Source organism: Pelophylax lessonae (genome assembly GCF_965119305.1).
Source record: "Pelophylax lessonae genome assembly, chromosome: 8".
Taxonomy (NCBI): domain Eukaryota; kingdom Metazoa; phylum Chordata; class Amphibia; order Anura; family Ranidae; genus Pelophylax; species Pelophylax lessonae.
The window spans coordinates 64,726,840-64,754,443 of record NC_138775.1 but is presented as its reverse complement, the minus strand read 5'-3'; the positions used below and the strand labels follow the sequence as shown (position 1 = coordinate 64,754,443).

The 27,604-nt window shown below is 41.3% G+C and overlaps 2 protein-coding genes across 7 annotated transcripts in view; both read right to left on the bottom strand.

The window, feature by feature from the left end:
• Positions 1-27,604, bottom strand: part of ERC2 (ELKS/RAB6-interacting/CAST family member 2) — a 1,553,364-nt gene that overhangs the window by 819,172 nt on the left and 706,588 nt on the right. The gene's annotated exons all lie outside the window — the stretch shown is intronic.
• On the bottom strand, positions 928-26,144 carry LOC309561633 (piggyBac transposable element-derived protein 4-like; the record flags this gene model as incomplete). Its single annotated transcript, XM_082265631.1, is given in 5 exon segments — positions 928-1,036; positions 10,566-11,245; positions 11,249-11,263; positions 11,267-11,334; positions 25,949-26,144. Coding segments are annotated over 5 exon segments (1,068 nt in total).

Here is a 27,604-nt window from a genome sequence, read left to right as displayed (position 1 = left end):
ACTTTTGTTGTTTGATTTCCTTTAGATTTACCTTCAACTATGTAGTGCAAGGGCCTGCCTGATTGCATACAAATTAAAGGTGTTTAGGTTTGACCTCATATTATATGGTTTTGGTAAATCTAAGTTAAAAAATCTAAAGAAAATTGTATAGTGTGTATCCAGCTTAAGTATGCTTAAGTAGGCAGGCATCCGGGGTAAAGCTGTCCATATAGACACCCCATCAACGTCATCCCTTCCACACTGTGCTCCATGAGTGCTTCAAGCTTTGCTTTCAGATTGCTCACCTGCAGGGTAGTCTTTCCGGTCACAATTCTTTACCCTGGATGCCTGCATTCTTAGATGTGCCTCTTTTAATCATTAATCATGTGAGTTCCTTGAACCTTCAATAAATGTAACCATATTGTTACTCTCTTGTATACTCTGTAGCTCCTGCTGGAGTTTGCTTCTAATCCACTTGTGGAGGCTGCCATTTGTGGATGGACATTTTATTGTTACACAACCTATCACATTGCTATAAGCTTTTTATATGGACTATAAACTGAAGGACTTATGAATAAATGGTTGTGGAATGAATCATCTTAATTTCCATTATTTCTTATGGGGAAACTCACTTTCCCCATAAATTTGCTTTGATATACGAGTGCTTTGGATTATAAGCATGCTAATAACTGATTATAACCAGGACGAATTATGCTTGCATCCTAAGGTTTAACTGTACTTCTTAAACAATTAGATTTAAATCTCCACTCGAAAACACTAGTTGAATAATAATCTCTATTTGATTGGTGTCTTGGGACAAAACATACAGTACATTGTGTAAATAATTAATGAGACCCACGGCCAATATACCAACATTATTTTACAGTATTTAAACAGAAAATATCCTTTCCGGTTCTTTGAAATAGTTTACCAATAAGTAATAGTTTCTCAAGTACCATACAGCTCTATACTTATTCTGCCAGCAACTGCTGAGTCCTTGTGCAAATCATCATTCAACTGCTCAATCTGACCCCTCTTCTTAAGTGGTGAGTAATGGCTAAAGTATCAACACGTGGAAACAGAATTACCCAAAACCTGGATCCTGACATCAGGCAGCAGCTGTGACCTCTCATGGAACATTTTCCCATCCATGAATCACAAGTACATGTTGTATGACTGTCAAGCATGACATGATCTGATGGGGGACTCGTTATGAGTAATACAATGGGTTTTACGGCACTCGGTTTCTTGGGGAATTATTGTACGTTACACTGACTGACAAACTGGCCACTATTTACTAACAAATTACAAGGGAACAATTTGCAGAATTCCATTACAAACACATTTTTTTCATTATATTGGCTGTACTATAAGCAAAGTGAATAAAGGATCGAGAACTCGAATTCAAGCTGGCTTATATAAAAGAACTTTGTTCATGATGTTCAGAAGGTTACTGCAACTGCCAATTGGGAGCTGCAGTTGTTGGAAGTGACATTTCCTAACACACAACTTTCTGTCCCTAAAAGAGAATCTATAACATATTATTAGTGAGCATATATTTTGTGTAATGTTCACAGTGTTTACTATAATTCATTTTTTTGGTTGTGGTTTTCACTTTTTCACATGGCTGTAGCTGTGGAAAATGCAGTGATTTGTAGATTAGCCACTAGAGGCAGAACAAATGGGCTACTAAAGTTATTCATTAAAATGGAACTAAACTCATTGATTTAATGATTTCCTAGAACAAGGCATGCATAAATGTTAAAGTGTTTGTTACCCCAAAAAAAAAAAAAAAAAAGAATCCTGTACCCTTGAAGCATGTTAGACAGCACAGTGCTTGTGCTGTGTAATTTTTCCCCTTCTATGACCTGAAATACCTGTCTGATCCTGCCTGGTTCTGTCTTCCCCTCTGTAAACTGATGACGGTTTATCATGGCTGCTGAGCCCTGACACCATGGTCCGTTTTTGTGCCTCTGTCATCCCGGCTCTCCTCTGTCCTCTCCCTTATCCTCTTACACCCACCCCCCCCCCGCCTGTCAGCTCTGTCCGCTCCCCGATCCTCCCCTCCTACTGCTTTCATAATAGTTTAATGTCCCTACAATCTGCTCTGTTAGGTAACAATATCTGCCCCACTGTAAGTCCTTTATTTAAAAAAAAGCTGATATCTACCATATTTCAAAGCATCTCCCAGCGCTCACATGACCGGCCGCCTCCTCCTCTCCTCCTGGCTGATGTTAGTGGGAGTTTTCTACCCTTCCCGCTGCAGCTGTCAGATGGTGGGAGGGAGAGGAGAGAGGGAGTCGGTCACGGGAGCGCAGGGAGGCGCTCTGAAATACGGTCAATATTGGCTTTTTTTAAATAAAGGACATACAGTGGGGCAGATATTGTTACCCAACAAAGCGAATTGTAGGGACATTACAGGTGGCTTTACAACCACTTTAGCTGTCACAGTTGCTTCTACTCTCAATTAATCTATCAGGCCATTAAATGGCTGGTGCCATAACTGATCACATGTACAGCACCATGGCAACTACAGATCAAACAAAGGCAAAGGTGGCAGCTTACTTGGCTCTAAAGGATAGGAGGGTTTCGTTTTGCTAAATCAGAGCAACAATGTACACAGCACTTGTGACTCCTGGGTGTAGAATTACGCCTGAATGTATGCAACATTAGTTGTGGATAGAATGGGTAGGGATTAGAACCCCCTTTAGGTTTTTACTGCTATCTGGGTCTCTCCCCCCCATTGCTAGGGTAAATACTGTTTTTTATCTAGGGGAAAAAAAAAACAACCACACTTATCTTATTTCTCACTATCACCAACTTGATCGAATGAGTGGGCTGCACTGAGTGGAACAAAATCTTTAAAGCTGAATTTCAGGAATTCAACCACTTTGATAAATGTACAGGCATACTATGAGTTAAGTCCAATGAGGTGCATGCCACCTCCATGACTTATCTATTATTTACATCTGACATGTTTGTGGTGCTCCCAGAGGATACACTTGTAGCTCTAAGAGGAGAGAAGCACACACAGCAGCTCTGCCCACCCCTCCCCTCTGCCGTCCAGTCACAGAAGCGTTTTTATTTTGTGAATAAGCTCACATAATACAGAATTATTTGATTGGACAGGAGGAGGGGAGGGGCAGGTATAGCAGCTTCATCAACTCTGCAGCTGAAAAAGCTGAGGCCAGAAGGTCAAGCGTCTGAGCTCCTGAAGCTATCTTCCTAGAGCACCATAAACATGTCAGATGTATATAATAGAGATAATAGAGACAAGTCCAGGAGGTGGTATGCATTTTGTTGGACTTAACTCATGGTATGCCTGCACTTTTTACAAAGTATCTGAATTACTGGTATTCAGCTTATAGAGGCTACACTATAAATTAAAAATGTTTCCAGTTATGATTATAGGATGAAGATGCAACCAGAATCAGCTCATTCTAGTTCTGCTTTTTGCTTTTGTGGGGTATCAGAAAGCACTATGAATTTACTATTGGTTCCCTAAAGCTAATGCCCACCTCCTTCCTGTCATTAAGTTTTTTTTAACCTGTTGTTGGTTTTCCAGCAGGACAGTTTGACAAAAGCTAGCCTAATGACTGGCTTCTGTTGAACAGAGAGGCTGAAGCCTGCTGTCAGCTAACGTCACAGAGCCGGTCCAGGATTGGGAAAGATCACAAACATATGGTTGGGATCCGCCCACATGCCTGGTCCGGCACCCGGCTCAGCCTCTAAGCGAGCCGCTGAGAGCCTGAGGTGGCTGCTCCTGCCCCCTCCACAGCCCAGCACTCCAGTAAATATAGGGGGGGGGCAGAGCAGAGAGCTCTGAGAACCAAGTGATCAGCGGTGTTTGATTGCTTGGTTTTCAGCCTTAGAGCCGACAGGGAACAGATGCAGCATTGGACCAATGCTGCATCCACCTAGGTCAGTATAATTAAACAAAGATTTGCATACCTCTCTTTTTAAAAAAAAATGCAGCTTCCTTCCTTTAGATGTTCTAATCTGGAATCTCCAGCAAGGTAAAATCCTAGGCAGAATTTGTTTTTTATGAGGGGGCTGGGGAGCTGTGTTTGTCATGAATAACTCTGTTCTGTGCAGGCAGATCTTCATTATCAACTGTAACTAGAATTTAGGGCACTGCCCTAAAAATGGGTTAAAGGTGAAGAGACTGGGCTTCTTACTTTGTATGAAGACAGACCTGGAGCAAGCTCACTCTAAATTACTCAAAAATACTTGCAGTCAGCCATGACACCTCCTCCTGAGAAACATCTAAAAGTTAAGATTTTTTTTCTTTTTTAGGCATGATGTGTGAATGGGAACACAGGAACACATAACACATATTTAGTAGCATAGAAACCAGCCACTTTGATAAATGTGCAGGCATACTATGAGTTAATTCCAATGAGGTGCATGCCACCTTAAGGACTTATGAATTATTTACATTTGCCACATTTGTGGTACTCCTAGAGGGTACACTCTGGGAGCTCTGAGAGGAGAGAAGCACACACAGCAGCTCTGCCCACCACTCCCCTCTGCCATCCATTCCCAAAAGCATTTATATTTTGTGAATGAGCTCACATAATACAAATACTTTTTTAATTAGACAGGAGGAGCGGAGGGGCACGTATAGCAGCTGCATAAGCTCTGCACTTGAAGGAGCTGAGACCCGAAGGTCCAGCGTTTAAGCTCCTAAAGCTATCTTCCTAGAATACCAGAAGTAAATAATAGAGATAAAGATAAGTCCATGAAGTGGTATGCATTTTGTTGGACTTATCTTATGGTACGTCTGCACTTTTTACAAAGTATCTAAATTACGGAATGCAGCCTATAGAGGCTACACTACATAAGGTGATGGTCATACCTACAAATTTGCAGGAAAAAAAAAGTTTAGAGCACTTTTGGGTTTTCTTTTGTGTTTTTTCCAGCTGTATTTACAATACTGTTATTGGCATACTAAGCCATACCATACTTGGAATACTTAGGAACTTGCCAGTATTGGCTCAGAGATGCTGACTTTTTACTTAGGTTATCAGCTCCCCAGGTGCAAGGCCGGTGCAGCATCACTCCTGTCCGGAAGTGTAGAGACCAGAGTAGTTGTTGGAGGAAAGTTTCTGCTCTCCTCCCTCCACTGGCAGCCTATTTTAGGCAGAAGAAAGCATTAAAAGAAGAGGCCCACTGAGAACAGACCTCCTTCTCATTTTGGGCACCAGATGGGGAGTAAGGGTGGACTGCCCTTCTCAATGCCTCCCATTTATATGTGACAAATCACAAGATCAGATATGGGAAGAAAAAGCTGTCTTCATTCATGGGCATATTTTCCTTTGAGAAAGTATGTGCATCACTGTTAAACATTTACATTTTCTACAGTGTGCCACATGCTGCAACTATTCCATAGACTTTAGCTTGGTGAGCTGAGTGTACCGCTATTACGCCATTCTCAGTCCCAATAAGGGGGTCCAACAGACAACTATACCCACTTAAGCCACAAGTGCTATTGACCTTCCATAATACGAGGTCAATATGAGTTGGTAAGCGAACATTTTTGCCTTTGGTGGTGGCGGTGTCACTAGAGTTCACTATTTCAAGGTCGCGGATAGTGGTGATTTTCAATCAAGGACTTTTATTATTTCATCACATGTGGATTTTTAATTTTGACAACATCTGATTAAATATGGACACTAACCATTATTAGCGCAACTCAGCATATGTTATAACCTATGCCCACTTTCCAGGGTCAAGGGTTAGGAAACTTGCCTTTTCTCACTAAAGCTGGCCATACATTACCATTACCAGTTAATAAAAAAAAGCTAGCCGATTTCCCCATTGTATCTTTGTATTCTGACAGCAAAATTTCCCATCAGAATACATTGATCAGCACTGCAGCCAATTGGCTGCATGGGCTGATCACGTGCTAGTTTTTCAGCAGGACAGTTCGACAGAAGCTGATGTAACGACTGGTTTCTGTTGAACAGAGAGGGCTACCCACGAATTGAAATTTGGCTGGTTCCTGCTGAGCTGGCTGAATTTCGATCCATATATGGCCATCTCTATTCCCACACTGGAGGTGTGGAAAACTTCAGTGTACTTCTGCAAAGGGATGGCAGTTTGACATTTTTTTTTAAAGAAGCTCCTTTCTCTTGAAAGACCAGTCCACTGCTGACAAGCGTACAGTATGTCATGCCATTGTAGCTATAGTATGTTTTCCAACCTGTATGACTGCTATGCCAGGCTAGAAAATCTTGGGAGGGAGGTAGGGGAGATCAATTTAATTCCAATCTCAATCCTCTTACAACAAGAAATCAGCATTGGAGAGCCCCCCCCCCCCCCTCCGTATTTGCATAAGTTAAACGGTAAACTTGAATGTAATATCATTACAATTCACAGTTTTTAGTCAACATTGTATGGCATTTTCACAAATGTGAATAATGTTCAGTTTACCAGTGCTTCCAGAATCACATGCACTCTCTCCAGCCAAACATGACACAAAATAAGATCACTGCAAAGTAAGGGTAGAAAGTCTCAAATTATTAAAACAGTTTATAGGTTAATGAAAGCCCTCAAATAAACCTTTTGTGTGTGCTTTTAAGGTTACTGTAAAATGAAAAATCTGTCTTGATACAGTGTGGTAAATAGGCAAAGAAAAAAATATATATATATATGTACTGTATATATATATATATATATATATATATATATATATATATATATATATATACTTTATTACTTACCAAGATGAACATATACCTACAATATTGGTATGTTGTAGAGCTTCAAAAAAAACTCCAACAGTAACCTTATGTGATAAATATATGAAATGGCGCTAAAAAATTGAACTCTATATTTTGAAAACAGAAAAATGAATCAATATATTGACATCAACAACAAAGTGTATAAAGAAATCACACCAAATATACAGTATAAAGTGTCCATAAGAGCCCATACAAAAGGGTAGAAAAGGAAAAATATATGGGAAACAAGAAAGTCCAAATTAAACAAATTGTCCATGAGTCACTCAACCAGTGTCCCCACCATCACAATTCATAGTGCTTCCACCACCAGGTGACACCAAGTATTAAAGCCTCTTACCGGATCCTGTGGACCATCATATAGTATGGTCAAATGCACGTCTTACATCTCCTTATGAAGGGAAACTCCAAAGCACCAAACATGATCCAGTCAGGGTTGGTTCATCAGCAGGATGAAAAATAAAAAGCAAATACACCCAAAGTGTAACCCATAAAAATAACAAGTGAAACTTGCAAAGGGAATCACACTAAGCAAATCCTTTCACAATAGGTTTAAAAAACTTGCATATAGCAATAAAAACAGATACAATTGTTCCCCCAAAAAGCAGCAAGGTGTGTGGCTGCACCAGACTCTCCTGCTGGTCAACAAGCGTGCGTGATGACGAAGCGTCGTACCCATGCCCAACTAGTTTAGTCAAAAAGATGATGTCATTGGGGGACTGGCTTACAATTGTGATTGTAGGGGCACTGGTAAAGCAAGTGAATCATGGACAATTTGTTTCCTTTGGACTTTTTTTCCTTTTCAGCCCTTGTGTAAGGGCTCTTATGGATACTACTTATATATTTGCTGTTGTTTCTTTATACATATTTTTCACCTAATAAGTTTGATGTGATTATATTGATTAATTTTTGTGTTTTCATAATACTGAGTTCGATTTTTTTAGCGCTGCTTCATAGATTTATCACAATTCTTGCATCTAGTGTCACAGATTGCTTAAGCAGCTGCTCATTTGTAATTGATATGTTATAGCGTGGATATCCTATATGATTTTTGTTTACCCTTATGTGCCCTGCTAATAAAAATATACCGTATATACAATCACCAACTATGAGATTGAAGACATTTAACAATACAGATAAATACTGTCCATGATACTTTTTTATTTGCACTAACAGTTACATTTTCAGGACAACCTTTCCTGTCTACCACCTTCTTCTAAAGTCCAAGCAAAACTGATATACAGAGAAGTTAAGAAGAAAATAAACTTAAGCATGGACATGTCTTTTCACACATGGGGGTTTATTTGTTAAGTAGTTTGCCTGATAATAAAAAAGTATAACCAATTAGGTTATAGCGAGTAGGCTAAAATGGACCTAAACGTCCTCCATGAAACCTGTAATAAGCACAATGGACACCTACTTTATACAGAAAGTAACTACATGTTTGAAGCTACTGATGTTTATTTACTACAGAAAAATATGCTGTTCATCTAACAAAGTGACTATAAAGCCAATTTTTGGCTTTCATTTTAAATTATATAATGCTGAACGAATAAAAACTGATTGCAAAACAAGTAGATAAAATTGCACGAATGGAGGATCTTGTACATCAGGCAAGGGCGACACTGACCAACTATAGACTTGTCTGGTCCTGTTGACACCACTATATGAAAACAGCAGACTATGTACAATACATAGCTCGCCCGTGCGCACCTTAGCATGGTAATGTACCAACAACAGAGGGGGAGGAGGCCCACCCTTTTTCTGTTTCTACTACCCTTTCTACCCTTCTATTTGTACCCCGACCCCTACCCCACCCGCCCCTCCTCTATTTTCTTCTCATTTAATTTCTCTTCGCTCTCAAAACCATTTAAGATTATACTACCTCACTTCCACCTAGGTAAAGTGCCTACTTTGAAGGTAGTGAGTGAGCAGATTAAGATTAATGTATTCATCTGCCTATCTCTTATAACATCAGATACTATAGCTTCCCATACCACCATTCAAACGCTATTTAAGCCCTTCCAGTTTCTCTATAGGATACGGTCTCAATTACACTAATTTGATTAGAGCTACAAGTTAGAATATGCATCGTACTAGGTAGCTTATAGATATTCCATTTAAAACGAAAATACCCCTGGTTGAAAAAATGCTATATCTAACAGAAACCGTGGTAAAAGTGAAGAAATATGGGGGGGGGGGCGGGGTAATATTCAATACCGTTTATTAGGTTACTATGTTCCCTATATCCACTTACTGTATTACCTTTCCCTGCAAGGGTATAAGCTCCATTTGACGTCTTCTTAAGTGTGTTGTTAAGATTGTATGATTAATGCCTATGTTTATCCTTGAAAACTTAATACAGTTCTTGGGGGGAAAAAATGATTGCAAAAACCATAGTTTCTATTTCCAGAGCTCTTAAGAATTTACATTTAATCCAGTTTTTAAAGCTTCTGATGTACAAACTATCTTATCTCCCTAACTAGATAACAATAAGGCCTCATGCATACTGGAAGTTATAAAAACACCAGTGACATTAGCTGTAGAAAGATGTAGCTGCAGAATGAGTTGTGCAGCATTTTTGCAGTAGCATTTTTCAGCATTTTTTTAACAAAACTAAACTCTCATTAACCTCCCTGGTGGTCTGATTATGTCAGAATTTTTGTGCTAAAAGCGGTACATTTTTTTGCATGTAAATATGTTGTTTTATATTTTAGGCCTGTAATTCTTAGGGATAACCCACTTAAATCTGTCCAAACAAAAGTCTAGTGGACATCCTGAGTATGATAAAGTTTGAAACATGAAATCATAAATTATAATACAAAAATAATACATTTTATTCTATAATATAATCAAACCAAAAACACTGAAATGTGTACAAACAAGGAGTGCGATATTACTAGTCACTGTGATAAAGGTTTAGTAAACATCTCGGGTATGAAATATTTTGAAACATGGGACTGCACAAAGTCCGACGTCACATTCGGAACAATAGAATCTGGTTTCCTTTCATATTTTCCTTCCACTGTCATCTCTCTTCGATCAACAAACCACGCACATCCTTATAGGTGCTGACTTTTTCTCAGTTGGTGGGATGTAGTCCATGAAATGACGACCACTCAGGTGTTGCGGGTTGACAACGCCAACAGCACAATGTCCAGATCTGTTCACAGCCATTGATGATGTTTGGTGACTCAGAAAGATTTGTTCGGCAACTTTCCAAATAAAGTCAGCATGAATCAAAGGTCTGTCACTCTTTTTTTTTAGCAGAATGTAGGCATTCCACAAGCATTGCTCAAGAAAGTGTCTGAAGATCTTCTTATAGTATTTTTTTGATGCTTCCTCATAGCTGGATAGAATGTCATTGCTTGGTCGGCTCTTTCAACACCTCCCATGGTGTTGTTGTAGTCTATCACTACTTGTGGCTTCATGACTTCTTTCCCACCTTTCGTGCATAATATAACAGTGGAGGTGGTATGCACTGCACTCATTAGGCACACATCTTTCTTGTCCTTGCATCGTAGTGCCATCATTTTGCCTTACTGCCAGGCAACCATTTCTCCTGTCTTGAGCTTCTTTTTGCCAAACATTGGCGGCATGTCGCGCTGGTTAGCCCTTACGATTTCATAGGCATCAGTTTTGTTGTGCAGTAGAACCTCATAAAGTTCAGGAGATGTATAAAAGTTGTCCGTTGTTACACAATAGCCCTGATTTAGCAATGGTTTAATTTGTGAATGAACAGAAGATGTTGCCATTCCATAATTACTGTATTTTTCCTCATATTTTGTTCCTTTTCCAATATATATCACTGAATTCCAAATGTAGCCAGTGGACGATTCACACAGCATGTAGGATTTTACACCAAATTGTGCCCTCTTTGATGCAATGTATTGCACCCAGCTGAGCCTTCCCTTGTAGACCATTAGACTTTCATCTATGCTGATGTTTCTTTCTGGCACATAGCTCTGTTGGAAATTCTGAAGAATCATTTGATATACTTCCCAAATTTTTTTTAGTTTTGGTGCAGGATGAGTAGTTTTATCAAATTCTTCATTATTTTCAAAGTGGAGATATTTCATTATGAGGGAAAATCTGTATTCTGACATGACCGTGCCAAAGAATGGAGTGGCAAGTAATGTATTGGTTGACCAATACCACTTCTGCAGGGGTTTCCCCACCACTCCCTGAAGAATTATTAGGCCCAGAAATTTCCAAAGGTCATCTTTGGTCACTAGTTTACACTTTGTGCATCTTGCAAACCTCCGATGTGTAGCGCATTGTTGGTCTTTGTAACGGTTGGTCTCGGTAACAATTTTTTCAATAACCTCATCGGTCAAAAATAATTGCAGGTATGCCACGGGGTTGTCATGGTCAACATCAACTTTTATACCAGGTGCTCCTGTAAATGGGAAATTGGGGGGGGGGGGGGGCGCTGCCTGATCCGTACCGCAGTCAATAGAGCACCAAGTCTGCACATCGCTGAGCTCAGTCGCAGAATTGTCGCTGTCGTCACTTTCCGTACCTTATGATGAATTTTCCCACTAATCGCTATCGCTTAGTTCTTCAAGTAACTCCGTTTTGCTGTCGCTGTTTTCCAGTTCGTCTAAAAGCGCTTTTGCAAAAAAAGAACGCTTTTTGGACACTCAATTTTCCAGGCACAAAGAACTGGAAAAGCACAGGCAGGGCACTGGAAAAGTCCCTAGGTGAAATCCGGAGGTGAAATAACTTGATATTGTGTAATCCATTAGGATAACAACTTTGTATCATGTCATTTATTTTATTTACTTTTTAAATTGCCACCGGTTCCACCCCCCTGCGTCGTGACGCTCGCAGGGAAGGGAACCGGAAGACAGGTGCCGGAATCTGGCGAGCACACAGCAGGAGGATGCCTGGAGGATGGCTGGGGAGCACGGCGGGGGATCGCAGGGGAAGGTGAGTTTGATTGTGGGGTAATCCCGAGTGTGGCTTGGGGTTACAACTTTTGGTACTCTATATTAACCCCAAGCCACACTCGGGAATACCGCTAGGGAGGTTAAAGTTTATGGCTCAAAAACGCTGATAAACGCCGATAAACGCCACATTCAGCATTTTTCCACCCCTAAACTTACTCATCCATGTCTTTATGGACCTTGCTTTGTGCACTGGTCCAAATCATTTAGTGGAGGGGGGATTATGGTGCAGGGTTGTTTTTTTTAGGGGTTGGGCTTGACCCCTTAGTTCCAGTGAAGGGAACTCTTAAGGCATCAGCATATAAAAAGACATTTTGGACAATTTCCTGCTCCCAACTTTGTGGGAACAGTTTGGCCCCTTCCTGTTTCAACATGATTGCACACCAGTCAACAAAGCAAGGTCCAAAAAGACATATTTGAGCGAGTTTGGGGTGGAGGAACTTGACTGGCCTGCACAGAGTCCTGAACTCAACCTGATAGAACATCTTTGGTATGAATTTCAGCGCAGACTGCGAGCCAAGCCTTCTCTCCAACATCAGTGCCTGACCTCACAAAATGTGCTTCTGGAAGAATGGTCAAACATTCCCATAGACATACTCCTAAACGTGAATAGCCAACTCAATATTGAACCCTATAGACTAAGACTGGGATGCCATTTAAGTTCCTGTGTGTGTAAAGACAGGCGTCTTTCCACACTCGATCCCCGACGATCGGGAAAGAGCGGCGGTGATCACCGCCTCTCTTCCCCTGGCTCGACTCCCGCTGTGACTGAATACAGTGGGAGCGAGCCTCCGGCGGCACGCGTGCTCCGCCCACAACAGGAGGAGTCCAGCGACGTAGGTCTACGTCGCTGGACGATAACGAGCCACTTTGCCGCAGTACGGTCAACGTGACCGGTCGGCAAGTGGTTAAATATGTTCATCTTGGTCTCATCACACCACAGGACATGGTTCCAGTAATCCATGTCCATGGTCTGCTTGTCTTCAGCAAACTGCGTGCTTTCTTGTGCATCATCTTTAGAAGAGGCTTCCTTCTGGGATGACAGCCATGCAGACCAATTTGATGCAGTGTGCAGCGTATGACAGCCCCCCCCCCCCCCTTTAAACCTCTGCAGCGATGCTGGCAACACTCATACGTCTTTTTCCCAAAGACAACTTCTGGATATGCTGAGCATGTTCACTAAACTTCTTTGGTCGACGATGGCGAGGCCTGTTCTGAGTGGAAACTGTCCTGTAAAACCACTGTATGGTCTTGGCCCCCGTGCTGCAGCTCAGTTTCAGGGTCTTGCCAAACTTTCTATAGCCTAGGCCATCTTTATCTACAGCAACAATTCTTTTTTTCAGATCCTCAGTGAGTTATTTACCATGAGGTGCCATGTTGAACTTCCAGTAACCAGTATGAGAGAGTGGGAGCGATAACACCAAATTTACCACACCTGCTCCCTATTCACACCTGAGACCTTGTAACACTAACGAGTCATATGACATCGGGGAGGGAAATGGCTAAATGGGCCCAATTTGGACATTTTCACTTAGAGGTGTACTCATTTTTGTTGCTAGCGGTTTAGACATTAATGACTGTGTTGAGTCATTTTGAGGGGACAGAAAATTTACACTGTTATACAAGCTGTACACTCACTACTTTACATTGTAGCAAAGTGTAATTTCTTCATTGTTGTCACATGAAAATATATAATAAAATATTTAGAAAAATGTGAGGGGTGTACTCACTTTTGTGAGATACTGTATATAATTTTTTTTTTAACAGAAAAGGGTTATTTTTTAAAGTAGTGTCTGGTAACGTAAGAGCCCAGTTCTACTCTCTTGCCCCTTAGTTTTTTTTATAGATGAATACAGGCTGGTCACTTGACACTCAGAGTCCTCTTTGCTGCAACTCTAGCACTGGGAGGTCTTCAATGATGCATAAAGCGTTGTTGATGTCAGCAAAATGAAGCGGTGTATGACCACCTTGAACAAGTGTGCTTAATAAAGTATAACCCAAAATAGAACAAGCCCTGGATCCCAGAGTCTGTGGGGGACAGTGCCAAAGAGGAGGTGAGTATTACCATGAGAGCTGTTTACAATTGGTGAGTTATTTATTTGAAAAAAAAGGAAACTTAGGCCCATTGTGGTTCAAAACCGCTGGGTGCTTTTTTTTTTTTTTTTTTTCAGACCTGCAAGGTAAAGGCATATTGTGCTAGTATGCATCTCATTCTAGCACACTAGTAAAACTTACCTGAAAACATCATCCATCTTCCTTCTGGGTCTGCGTATTTACGGCACAGGATTCTGAAGGAACGGCCACTCGTACCTGTTATGTCATTGGCTACATATATGGTAAATATATCCTAAATGGTGCATGTTTAGGAGATATTTACAGTACCTATAGGTAAGCCTTTTTATAGGCTTACCTATAAGTGCAAATACAAGATTGAGGTTTACAACCACTTAAAGTTAGATGTAAATAGAGCTTAAAAGACTCCTTACGAAAAAAAAGTGACAGATGTCAACAAAAATCTCTTACCATCAACATGTAATTCATGTTTAAAGGCCCTTTTAATCACGAGAAGTGTGTCAATTAAAGTGACGAAGAAGGCACTTGAGGTGAATTGAACATGTTTGACTGAACAGTTTATCCTATTCTGCAGAGTGCTTCCATCCCAGTTTTGAATAAGAGAAATATAAACCACAGATAGCTGTGTGTTCCAGCAGCTGGGGATGAGACAGCGGGCCCCTGTGCTTCACTCTCAGCACGTGTAATTACACTTGACAGCACACCAGTAATTTAAGGAGCTAACATCAACAGTGTGTGGCCCTGACGTTCAGCCAGGCAGGAGGACAGATTTGCATGAACGTGTGAAGTCCGACAATGGAGGCATTTTCTGCGTACCAGAAAAAAGACCATCGTCTCTTACTAAACTTAAAGTCTCTCGGTGCGATACAGCAAATTGTCATTTACTCTTTAGGCATTAATAGATAGCTGCTCTTAAGGTAGGTCTACATTCAATTAGACGTGCTATTGATTTTTGTACTACCCAAAGCTCCCATGTTAGTTTCTCATGTGGTCCTGTAGCTACAACTATCAATGACTCATGTTACATGGGTGGGGCTAAATATGAAATTGCTTTGAAATTATCTGCAAGAAGTGATGCCTTACTAGAGAAGGGGGCAGGCATATATTTACAGTTCTTCCACTGCAACCTGATAAAGAAACAATAAATCTGGCCACAAATGTTCCAAAGTCCAAAAACTATGCAGCATGCTGGTTTACCTAAACAATCTATTTAGTTTTTAACCAGTTGGGTGGGACATAGTAATAAATTGCTGAAGGTAAATGTAAAGGAGATTACGCAGTCACATTGTAACATGTTTGACCAGCTTAAATTAAACCCAATTGCTCTGTAAAAAATGAATGTAAATATGGATTGTGCCAAAAGCAAACACGAACTTGGAGGGTTGATTGGGCATGTAGGATATGTGGTGTGTTTTGGACCAAGCCATTAGCACTCCTCATTTCTTTAACAACTCCTTTGTGATACTGCTGGTACCAAACATAAAGGCACTAGAAAATAAACACCAATCAGATTTGCACATTTTTGCACAACTTAACAATGCAGTATATATATAGTTGTGTAATATTATATTTGAATAGTGCCAGCTGAGCTAACATATCAGAATATATTTTCTGTGTTATTTCAGGGACACAAGATTCACAATTGGGTTGCACCGCTGCCTACAGGAGGATTTAGACACTGGCAAAAAAAAGTGAATGGCCTTGTATAACCCCTTCCAGCCCCAGAATGCTTCAGGAGGATGATATTTTTTTTTTCAAGATTCTTTTCTCTTCAGTTAAGACTGTCTTGCTTGAGTTGGTCTCTATATGCAGCTATTTGAACCGGAGTATCCTCAACAGTACCTCTGAGGCTGTACCTTGACCCTGTAAAATCATTTTCTTGGAGTTCATTAAGAGACACAAGTCCTCTGCTCCTCTGTGTTTATTTATGGCCTTGCTCTCAGAACTGCTTTGTTATAAAACTAAGGCATGCATAAATCCTATGAGCCTCGAACTGCAAGAAAAGGATTTTACTGTGAGTACTAAAATGCAATTATTCGGTTCATGATTTGTTGGCCAGGATTTACCAACATACATGCATATTTTCCTAAATATGGAGCCATAAAATTCTACATGGATGATTTATGGTGACTGATACCATTTAGAACACATCATGAGATAAGGATTTAAAAAATATATTGGTGATAAGTCTCACCTATTTTTTTATTTTTTTTACTGTTTTCTTTAAAGGTTTTCCTTGCCTACATGTTGTGCATATACGCTGCTCACTCCATTCATTCATATTGCAGGAAACTAGAGTGGTCTTGGGACTTTATTTAAAAGTTGAAATGTGAAGAAGTGTATACATTTTATTTTATATTTAATTATCTATTTCTATACTGAGACATTACGGAGGCGAGTCTCTGCTCTGAATCATTTAGGTGTGAGTGAAATTTAAACTGGAGCTCTTTTACCAACAGGCTTATTCAATGTAGCTAATTTTACATTTAGTAATCCCTTTTGGAATGTCATCAGTGTACCCACCCCCCTTCTGGTGAAATGTAAAGATAGGTGGTAAGCGGTCTCTACTGGGTTACTGCGTTTCCTAGAGGTCATAGCTCCAACGACTGCCACCAGGACTCTATTTAGCATACTGTTGTTCTAGGCAACAAAGGCCATAATTCTGAGCTAGAAGTAACCAGGCCCTCTTACCCCTTAATCTTATCTTACTGGAAAGGACTGACCAACTCCTCAGTGTATTTTTATAAAGCTACATGAATATTGTGAATAAGAATAAGAAGTTCAATACTGGTGACATATTTAATAATCATATAGGTAGTAACTGATATTAAAAGGTATGTTTTTTTTTGGTAGAAAAAAATTATGAATACAGAGGTCCATACTTGCTGGTACATACTCTTCCTCGAGAAATACAATGCGAAGGAGGGAATGATTCCACGCAGTATCAGGTGGAATGTTTATCCAGAGAACAATGAATTAGAAGAATGGTTTCAATATTTCAATCAAGCTGATTTTAGTTTTATACAATTCCTAGTTTAGTAGATGAGGAAACTTACTAGGTGAGATGATAAAATCCATGACATTTAAAAAAAAAAAAAATAGCACCTTATGTAAAGGAAGACTCATACCAGTTCCATTCCAAGGAACCTAAAATATTTTAGAGAATGATGCGGTGGAACAAAGGAATAAAAAGCGGAAGACATATATTAGGGACACTAAAGACTATAGCCTTCAGGGGGGTTTTAAATGGCAAGATAACACAGAAGCAGATATAGATCCTATTCAAAAAGAGATGGAGGCTCCTGGGAACCAGATAACCAGAAGTGCACATGGTGGCCCCCATATCCCTCTACACAAATATGTTAATAGAGGTTCATACTACCCCCAGAAAAAAAATTGTCATGGAGGTGGATGGAATTCTAGATCCCCAAGGAGTAGAAAATGTGTAGATTACACAGGCAGTTATGAAAGGTCTTCTTCCCTGTATTTTAACAGCCCAGTTTCTCTTGCTAATAAATATTCCATTCCCCTCTGAATGTTGAAACCAACTTTACCAAACCACATTCCCTAGAGACAGCTATAGGAGGTAGATTTTTCTAAAATATCTCAATATGGTGACCGATTTGGTCATTATTTAGAGTGTAGTCAAGGCCCAAGGGAAAGGGTAAAAAGAAGAGTGGCTGTAGAGGAGGTAGAAGGAGCCAATCCAAAAAAGAAATTATTCTAAGCTGTTCAATTTTGATCAAGTGAAATCAGAGATGATCACTTGTTCAACTTGAAAAAAGGTTTAAAATATGCTCCTCCTTGGGGTTTAAACAAACGTGAGACCTTCATTGAAAAATTGCAAAAGGCTTAAATATAAAGAAATACTTTTTAGTTAATCCTACAGTAAAAAAAATAATACCAATTTAAACTACCCAAAAAAATCCAAAAATAGATGAAGTAGTACATGTTTTTCCAGCGCATTTTTGTTTAATCACCCTGGTAAATTACCTTTCCAGTTTATCAGTCTTTAAAGAGTTGGATTTGAAAGATCTGAGTTAGGTTAAAATGAAATATGGATATTCAATTAAGCATTAAGTCTTCATGGGACCGTAAAGAATTAATAATATGCTCAGTGAACAAGAGGAATTGAACTGTGTTACTAAAGAAATCAGAATATTTGAAAGGGAAGTTTTTCTATCTCTTTCAAATATCATGATTTCTTTAGCAACACAATACCATCCCCCCATCCACAGGGTGTATTATAACCAATTCATCAGACTGCAACATAAGTCCTAAAGAACGATCTCACACAACAATACAAGAAAATATTTGAGAAAGTAATAAAGGTGGGTCAGAAGGAGGGCATTATAGATAAAAAAGAGACATTCCATCTGCCACATGGGTAACTATTATGTATATTTTGCCCAATATATAAAAATAAATATTTAGAACACCAAATTGGCGGTCCTTGTCAGGGCCCAGATTTGAACCTGGAGCCTCTGCTGTGTCAGCCAATGTCTCTTTTTGCTGAGCTACCTGGAATGCTGGACAGTTCCCTGGACAATTACTTGAATGATTCTGTCTTGAACCTTGTTTTTAGAAACATAGAAACATAGAATGTGTCGGCAGATAAGAACCATTTGGCCCATCTAGTCTGCCCAATATATCTGAATCCTATGAATAGTCCTTGGCCCTATCTTATATGAAGGATAGCCTTATGCCTATCCCATGCATGCTTAAACTCCTTCACTGTATTTGCAGCTACCACTTCTGCAGGAAGGTTATTCCATGCATCCACTACTCTCTCAGTAAAGTAATACTTCCTCATATTACTTTTAAACCTTTGCCCCTCTAGTTTAAAACGGTGTCCTCTTGTGGTAGTATTTCTTCTTTTAAATATGCTCTCCTCCTTTACCGAGTTGATTCCCTTTATGTATTTAAAGGTTTCTATCATATCCCCTCTGTCTCTTCTTTCTTCCAAGCTATACATGTTAAGGTCCTTTAACCTTTCCTGGTAAGTTTTTTCCTGTAATCCATGTACTAGTTTAGTAGCTCTTCTCTGAACTCTCTCTAGAGTATCTATATCCTTCTGGAGATATGGCCTCCAGTACTGCGCACAATACTCCAAGTGAGGTCTCACCAGTGTTCTGTACAGCGGCATAAGCACTTCCCTCGTTCTACTGCTTATACCTCTCCCTATACATCCAAGCATTCTGCTGGCATTTCGTGCTGCTCTATTACATTGTCCTCCCACCTTTAAGTCTTCTGAAATAATTACTCCTAAATCCCTTTCCTCAGATACTGAGGTCAGGACTGTGTCAAATATTCTATATTCTGCCCTTGGGTTTTTACGCCCCAGGTACATTATCTTGCACTTATCCACATTAAATTTCAGTTGCCAGAGTTCTGACCATTCTTCTAGTTTTGCTAAATCCTTTTCCATTTGGCATTTCCCTCCAGGAACATCAACCCTGTTACATATCTTTGTGTCATCAGCAAAAAGACCTAAACTGCCCGGGGCCTACTTGAATGCCTCAAAAAGATTTCATTCTTTGGTGGTCTTAAGGGTTTTTTACCTTGTGAGAGATGGAAAGTTTGCAAATGTGGGACTCAGAACATTGTAAGAAAAAGGTCATTAATGTCTGAATCCACGAAAAGGTTATACAAAATAATGACCGTTCTACCTGGTATGTAGTTTAACTCCGTTAGTGCCCATGTGGCCTACAATACATTGATAAGACCATATGGCCTTGCAAGTATGGATAGATAGATATTACATACAGAAGAAATGTTTTTAAGGGACAGAGCTTCTCCAGGCAGTATGCCTTACATCCGGGGTCCTCAATAGGCGGACTCCGGGCCGCCTCCGGACCCACACGGACTTAAATCTTTAAATCTGGACCGCTGAAACGGTCCGCTTCCTTCTGTCATCAGCAGGGGGGGGGGCAGAATTAAGAGGATCGGAGTAGCTGTGTCTTACATATGCAGAGCTGCATGATTACAAAAAGCCGAGTACACGTTTTTACCCGGCGGAGAGGATGTCCTACAAAGTCCCGCCTCCTGGGCCGGCTCTTACCTATGATAGACAGAACACTTGTGACGTCTATCATAGGAGCCAGTGTCCAGGAGGCGGGACTTTGTAGGACATCCTCTCCGCCGGGTAAGAACTTGTACTCGGCTTTTTGTAATCATGCAGCGCTGCATATGTAAGACACAGCCACCCCGATCCTCCCGATCCTCTCAATTCTGCCCCCCCCCCCCCGCTGATGACAGAAGGAAGAGACCGCTTCGGCGGTCCAGATTTATGGGGGCACGCACACTGGTCAATCTGCATTAATGGGGGCACGCACACTGGTCAATCTGCATTAATGGGGGCACGCACACTGGTCAATCTGCATTAACGGGGGCACCCACATGGTCGCTCTGCATTAATGGGGGCACTAACATGGTCACTCTGCATTAATGGGGGCACGCACATGGTCGCTCTGCATTAATGGGGGCACGCACACTGGTCAATCTGCATTAATGGGGGCACCCACATGGTCGCTCTGTATTAATGGGGGCACGCACATGGTCACTCTGCATTAATGGGGGCACGCACACTGGTCAATCTGCATTTATAGGGGCATGCACACTGGTCAATCTGCATTAATGGAGGCACCCACATGGTCGCTCTGCATTAATGGGGGCACGCACATGGTCGCTCTGCATTAATGGGGGCACGCACACTGGTCAATCTGCATTAATGGGGGCACCCACATGGTCGCTCTGCATTAATGGGGGCATGCACATGGTCGCTCTGCATTAATGGGGGCACGCACATGGTCGCTCTGCATTAATGGGGGCACGCACACTGGTCAATCTGCATTAATGGGGGCACCCACATGGTGGCTCTGCATTAATGGGGGCACGCACATGGTCGCTCTGCATTAATGGGGGCATGCACATGGTCGCTCTGCATTAATGGGGGCACGCACATGGTCGCTCTGCATTAATGGGGGCACGCACACTGGTCAATCTGCATTAATGGGGGCACCCACATGGTGGCTCTGCATTAATGGGGGCACGCACATGGTCGCTCTGCATTAATGGGGGCATGCACATGGTCGCTCTGCATTAATGGGGGCACGCACATGGTCGCTCTGCATTAATGGGGGCACGCACGCTGATCACTCTGCATTGGATGGGGGCAAGTTTTGGGGAATGCCTTTTTTTGTTGTTGGCGTTATGTATTTGGAATTTGACGGTCACTTTTTCGGACCTCGGACTGAATGGAAAATTTGTAAGTGGACCTTTCAAGTTTACATTTGAGTACCCCTGCCTTACATCATGGAAAGAATTCAACGAGTTGTGAAAGTTGTGGGGATTGATTTACTCCTTATTGGTGTGTGAGTAATAGTAAGAGAGAAATCTCACTTCTGGAGATTTGAATCTAGAGTATGCAAGGAAAACCTATTGCTCATTTGGGCCCAACGTCAATTGGGATCTGAACTGCGCAATAAAAAAAGCTGAAAAAAATATTATCTATCTATATATATATATATATATATATATATATATATATATATATATATATATATAAACACATTTTTATATAGGTCTTTTATACCATTTATATATAATATGTTTACACATTATATTTTGTATCTATTGTATCTATTCTTTATATTGGAAGCTAGTACTCTCTTTAGTGTCCACTAGATGGAGTTGGCCAGTATTAGAAATAGTCATAAATTCATTTATATTTGGATATATTTTGTTTTCTAAATAAATTACTTGTTTATATCTTATGACAGTGTTAAATTTATTTTTTATGGTTAAGCTGTGAAGTAAAAAAATATCAAGCATGGAAGTGGCACTGCTTAGTATCTGTTGGCTGCAACCTTTCGATTACGTAGCCAGACTTCTGTAGCTTGTTTCAGGCCCTTAAAGCGGAGTTCCGGGCACAAAATCGATATTTTTTTTTTTGTGCCCGTCCGCTTCTACACCTTCACCTGAAAAGGAATTGGATAGTTAGGTTTTTTTTCTTATTTACTCACCTTGTAATTGAAAATCGAAGATACTCACCTAGTCTTCACTTCCTCCCTCTGTGCCGCGGCTCTGTCGTCACTTCCGGGCTTGCACTGATTCCTGGGAGCTGAACGTCATCGCTCCCAGGAATCAATGCGACGGCACCGGCCCCGCTCGTCACTTCCGGGCGACGCCGCATTCCCCTGCTAAACAGCTTCTTGGCATGCCCAGAAGCTGTGGAGGAATGCGGCGCCGCCCCGGAAGTGACGAGAGGGGCCGGTGCAGGCGCATTCTGGGAGAAGAAGATGCGGAAGAAGACGCCGAAGAGGACCGCGCCGCTTTAGCTGCCCACAAGAGAGATGGAAACGCTGTGGAAGAAATTTTATAAGTGAGTATTTCTTCTTGCAGGTAAGTGCGAACCGGGACAGATCAGAGGCTAGCCATTGTGGAATGTACTAGCCCTGACTGTCCCGGGGGTATGTTTGTTGAAAAATTATTTCTGTGCCCGGAACTCCGCTTTAACATCGTTCCCTGTGATGAAACAAGTTGGTGGAGTGTCATCACACTCGCTGGGCATTTGTACATGCCTGTCTTCCTATTTTATCTGAGAGTGCCCTTTTTATGGAATAAATGTTACATTTTGAACTGGTATAATGCTACGTAGCCTGTTTCGTTCTCCTCTCATTTGCTGTAAAATACCTTGGATTAAGGCTGGTGTGAACTTTTGCTCTGGTCTGTTTAAAGTCTGGATGCCAGTCATATTGTGCCATCTACATATACCAGTAATAAGCACTAAAGTGGAGTTTATCATGCAGTGTTAGTGTTACAGTTATATGGACCTATTTGTTGCTTTGCTGATCTGTGCATTGGTGTACAACAAATACAGCTGCAAGAAAAAGTATGTGAACCCTTTGGAATTATATGGATTTCTGCATAAATTGGTCTTAACCACTTGCCGACCGCCGCACGACTATCTACGTCGGCGGTCAGCCCCTCACAGGCAAACTAACGTAGGGCTACGTTGCTTGCTTGTGAGGGTCTAGGGAGCGAGCGCGCGCCCCCGGAGGCGCGCTCCCGCTCCCGCGTGGTCACGGACCCCCCCGCGCGTGTGACCAGCGGACCCGATGTCCGCCGGCCACTCGGCGATCGGCGGGGGAGAGGGAGAATGTCAGGCAGCTTGTGTAAACAAGCTGCCTGTCATTCTCCTCGCTGCAAAGACACTGATCACATGGATCTACTATGTAGATCCGTTGATCAGTGTCCTTACAGCTGAAGCCACAGCCAATCACAGTAGAAAGCACGCCCCTAGGGACACACACAGCCCCTCCCTCCCAAATAAAGTTAACCCCTTCACTACCAGTGTATTTTTACAGTAACAGTGCATATGTATAGCACTGATTACTGTAGAAATGTCACTGGTAACCCCAAAAGTGTCAAAAATGTCAGTCAAGGGTCCGATCTGTCCGCCGCAATGTCGCAGTACCGCAAAAAAAATCGCAGATCGCCGCCATTACGCGTTAAAAAAAAAAACAACAAAAATGACAAAAATCTTTCCCTTTGTTAGTAAACGCGATAACTTTTGCGCAAACCAATCAAAATACGCTTTTTGCGATTTTTTTACCAAACATAGGTAGCATAAAACAAATTGGCCGAAAATGTAAAAAAATTTTGATTTTTACATTTTTTTTGGGGGGAATTTCATATAAAAAAATGTGAAAAATATTGTTATTTTTGCAAAATTGACGCTCTTTTTTTGTTTATAGCGCGTGATCAAAAAATCGCACAGGTGATCAAATACCACCAAAAGAAAGCTCTGTTTGTGGGAAAAAAAGGACGCCAAATTCGTTTAGGTACAGCGTCGCACGACCGCGCAATTGTCCGTTAAAGTCACGCAGTGCCGAATCGCAAAATACCCCCTGGTCGGAATGGGGGTAAAATCTTCCGGGGCTTAAGTGGTTAAAATGTGATCTGATCATCATCTAAGTCACAACAATAGACAATCACAGTTTGCTTAAACTAATAACACACAAAGAATGAAATGTTGCCATGTTTTTATTGAACACACCATGCAAACATTCACAGTGCAGGTGTAAAAAGTATGTGAACCCCTAGACTAATGACATCTCCAAGAGCTAATTGGAGTGAGATGTCAGCCAACTGGAGTCCAATCAATGAGATTAGATTGGAGGTGTTGGTTACAGCTGCCCTGCCCTATAAAAAACACACACCAGTTCTGGGTTTGCTTTTCACAAGAAGCATTGCCTGATGTGAATGATGCCTCGCACAAAAGAGCTCTCAGAAGACCTATGATTGCTGTTCATCAGTCCACGGTAAGACAAATTGTCTATGAATGGAGAAAGTCCAGCACTGCTGCTACTCTCCCTAGGAGTGGCCGTCCTGTAAAGATGACTGCAAGAGCACAGCGCAGACTGCTCAATGAGGTGAAGAAGAATCCTAGAGCGTGAGCTAAAGACTTACAAAAGTCACTGGCAAATGCTAACATCCCTGTTAAGGAATCTACAATATGTAAAACACTAAACAAGAATGGATTTCATGGGAGGATACCACAGAGGAAGCCCCTGCTGTCCAAACAAAACATTGCTGCACATTTACAGTTTGCACAAGAGCACCTGAATGTTCCACAGCAGTACTGGCAAAATATTCTGTGGACAGATGAAACCAAAGTTGAGTTGTTTGGAAGAAACACAGAACACTATGTGTGGCAAAAAAGAGGCACAGCACACCAACATCAAAACCTCATCCCAACTGTGAAGCATGGTGGTGGGGGCATCACGGTTTGGGGCTGCTTTGCTGCGTCAGGGCCTGGACGGATTGCTATCATCGAAGAAAAAATGAATTACCAAGTTTATCAAGACATTTTGCAGGAGAACTTAAGGCCATCTGTCTACCAGCTGAAGCTCAACAGAAGATGGGTGTTGCAACAGGATAATGACCTAAAGCATAGAAGTAAATCAACAACAGAATGGCTTAAACAGAAGAAAATACGCCTTCTGAAGTGGCCCAGTCAGAGTCCTGACCTCAACACGATTGAGATGCTGTGGCATGACCTCAAGAAAGCAATTTACACCAGACATCCCAAGAATATTGCTGAACTGAAACAGTTCTGTAAAGAGGAATGGTCAAGAATTACTCCTGACCGTTGTGCACGTCTGATCTGCAACTACAGGAAACGTTTGGTTGAAGTTATTGCTGCCAAAGGAGGTTCAACCAGTTATTAAATCTAAGGGTTCACATACTTTTTCCACCTGCATTGTGAATGTTTACATGGTGTGTTCAATAAAAACATGGCAACATGTCATTCTTTGTGTGTTATTAGTTTAAGCAGACTGTGATTGTCTATTGCTGTGACTTAGATGATGATCAGATCACATTTTATGACCAATTTGTGCAGAAATCCATATCATTCCAAAGAGTTCACATACTTTTTCTTGCAGCTGTATCACGCCACATGTGTTTATGTTGTATTTGTTTTTTCTATATCACTCGTACTTTATATCACTTATTTCAGTATTTGTGCTGTGTTGCATCTATATCACATCCTTTGTGTAAAAGGTTTTGTTCACGCTCATGTTATTTTATTAACCCCTATGCACTGACAGTACGCAAATATGGAGCCTCTCGGCGGGCGGGCCTTGGCACAGAGCAGCCACATATTTGCGTACCAAGTGCCAGGAGGTGCCAGCGCAAAGGGGTAAAATGGGAATTGCAACAATATTTTACATACTGTAACATTGGGGACCATTAGCTCAGTGGCAGATGCATTTTTCGCCAGTGGTTCACTGTAGTCAGGTACTATAATTTAGGAGCCTGGTAGCCCATTTTTATTAAAAGGCAAAATAAAAAGTTTGTAACATAGGTTTTCCCATGCAGGGTTCTTTTCCAGTAAACACACAACTGAAAATACTAGCCCAACTGGCTCTCTCGCTTTAGCACTACCTCTGCTCTTGGTGCTTGTCCCACAGACCACAGGTTCCTTCAGTGTGGACGACTTCACGCTAACGCACACAGTTCCTCTAGTGTGGATGGCTCCACACTGACACACATAGCGCTTCTGGCCCCAGGCAGTTTACTGTCTCTTACAGACACACAGACTTTGGCTGCCACATGCAGCCTCTCCGACTACTGAAGACCACCTGTCTCCCTTGAGTGAAGCAGTCTCTAACTAGGAGCCCTTAGGTCTTCCTATACCTTTATTATAAGGACTGCGTGAACCTGAGCACACACCCTGCTGGTCCACCACAAAACCCGGAAACAGGGTTGGAGATTCCGTCCCACCCAAGACACTGTGGAATCTCCCAACTTCAGAGCCCCATCCAGTAATACCAAAATCTGGAGAAAGCTGCAAAAGCAGTTTTCTCCACTGCACGGCCCTGTAGTCCTGCATGGAGCCAATGTGCACACTCTGTGTCCTTTAAATGACCCCTTCGACCATGACAGAGTCTTGACCTATCACAATACATATTTATTCTCTTCTCTATTTAGGTTGTTTGAATGCAGGTTCTCCTATGCTTTCATTTATAATTTATACCAAGTGCAAGGTTTCACAGATTCATACACATGAATATCATGCTTCCCCACTAAACTCCACAAAGTCTGTACCTGTTGGCAGTCCAGAATGCAATCTAACAGCTGGAATCACCTCTCTCTGTTACAAATCATAGTCTTTAAATAGGTTATCCAGCAGATTGTTTTCTCATGTCTACCTTGACAAAGCAGAAGGGTTATAACTGTGTTTTCTGGGGATGTATGGTGGGGTTGAGCAGGTAGGACTTATGTTTGCTTTCCTACTTATTGCAAGATGTGCATTCTACCTTCTGATGCTGAACTCTCAGTTTGTTGTTACATACATCTGGCTCATATGCAGGTCCCGATCCTGACTGGTTGGGGCCATGCCTAGCAAGCCATGTCAGTGTTATGTTTCCTTATTAGATTCGGGTGTATCGATCTAATGCTATTTTGCTGCACAGGGATAAAAGGAAGGGAGTTAGAATAATATACATTTTTGTGTGTACGTTTGTATTTCTGTATATGTTAATATTGATAAAATCTAAATAAATGTTTTTTTTAAGTGTCCGAGGTGTGGAAAGGACATCAAAGACAACCTTAGGCATCTTGCCAGCAAAGATACTTGGGGTGTCCAGCCTTTAACAGTGAAAGCCACTATTAAGTCATGACATCTGGAAGCTTATTGGCTGACAGGGGCTACATGAATACATTACATTATAATGTTATAATGTCTTTTTCCCACGAAGACAAGATTTAGAGCTCAGATAGAGACAAAAGAAAATGCTAGTGTCTGCAGAAATATCAATTTAATCTCTTTCAGTTCAAGGAAATGCATCTGAATAAAAATGTCCAACACCTTCATATTCCCAAACTAATTTCCTTCTTTATATTGACTAAGGAAATCCTCCCTCCTTTTGAGTTAGTCTGAGTGTTGCTGTATAATACTTAGATTTAGTTATGCTCATCTCTCCCAGGAAGAATCAGTATGTGGGTTTTGTGCAAACATATACGTTTATAGTGAGAGCAGTATCATTTACAGGGGGCTGTAAAACAAATTAAACATCTTTATGGGTGTACTTACTGAGAATGTAACAGAATAGATGCTTGTTGACCATATTCCTAAACACTGTGTGGCTGATTTACTAAAGGACTACAACAAGTTCACTCCGTAAAGTAGAGCGAGCATGCATGCACACTGAAATATGAAAGTTCAAACTGAATTTAGTGTCAGAGCTGGAACACATAAAGCGTTCAGCGCCTGGCACCCCACTGCTTCTCTACTGTCTACATGCCTGCGGGCCCCATGTAGAGAGTCGGTGGGCCACAGGGCACCAGGGG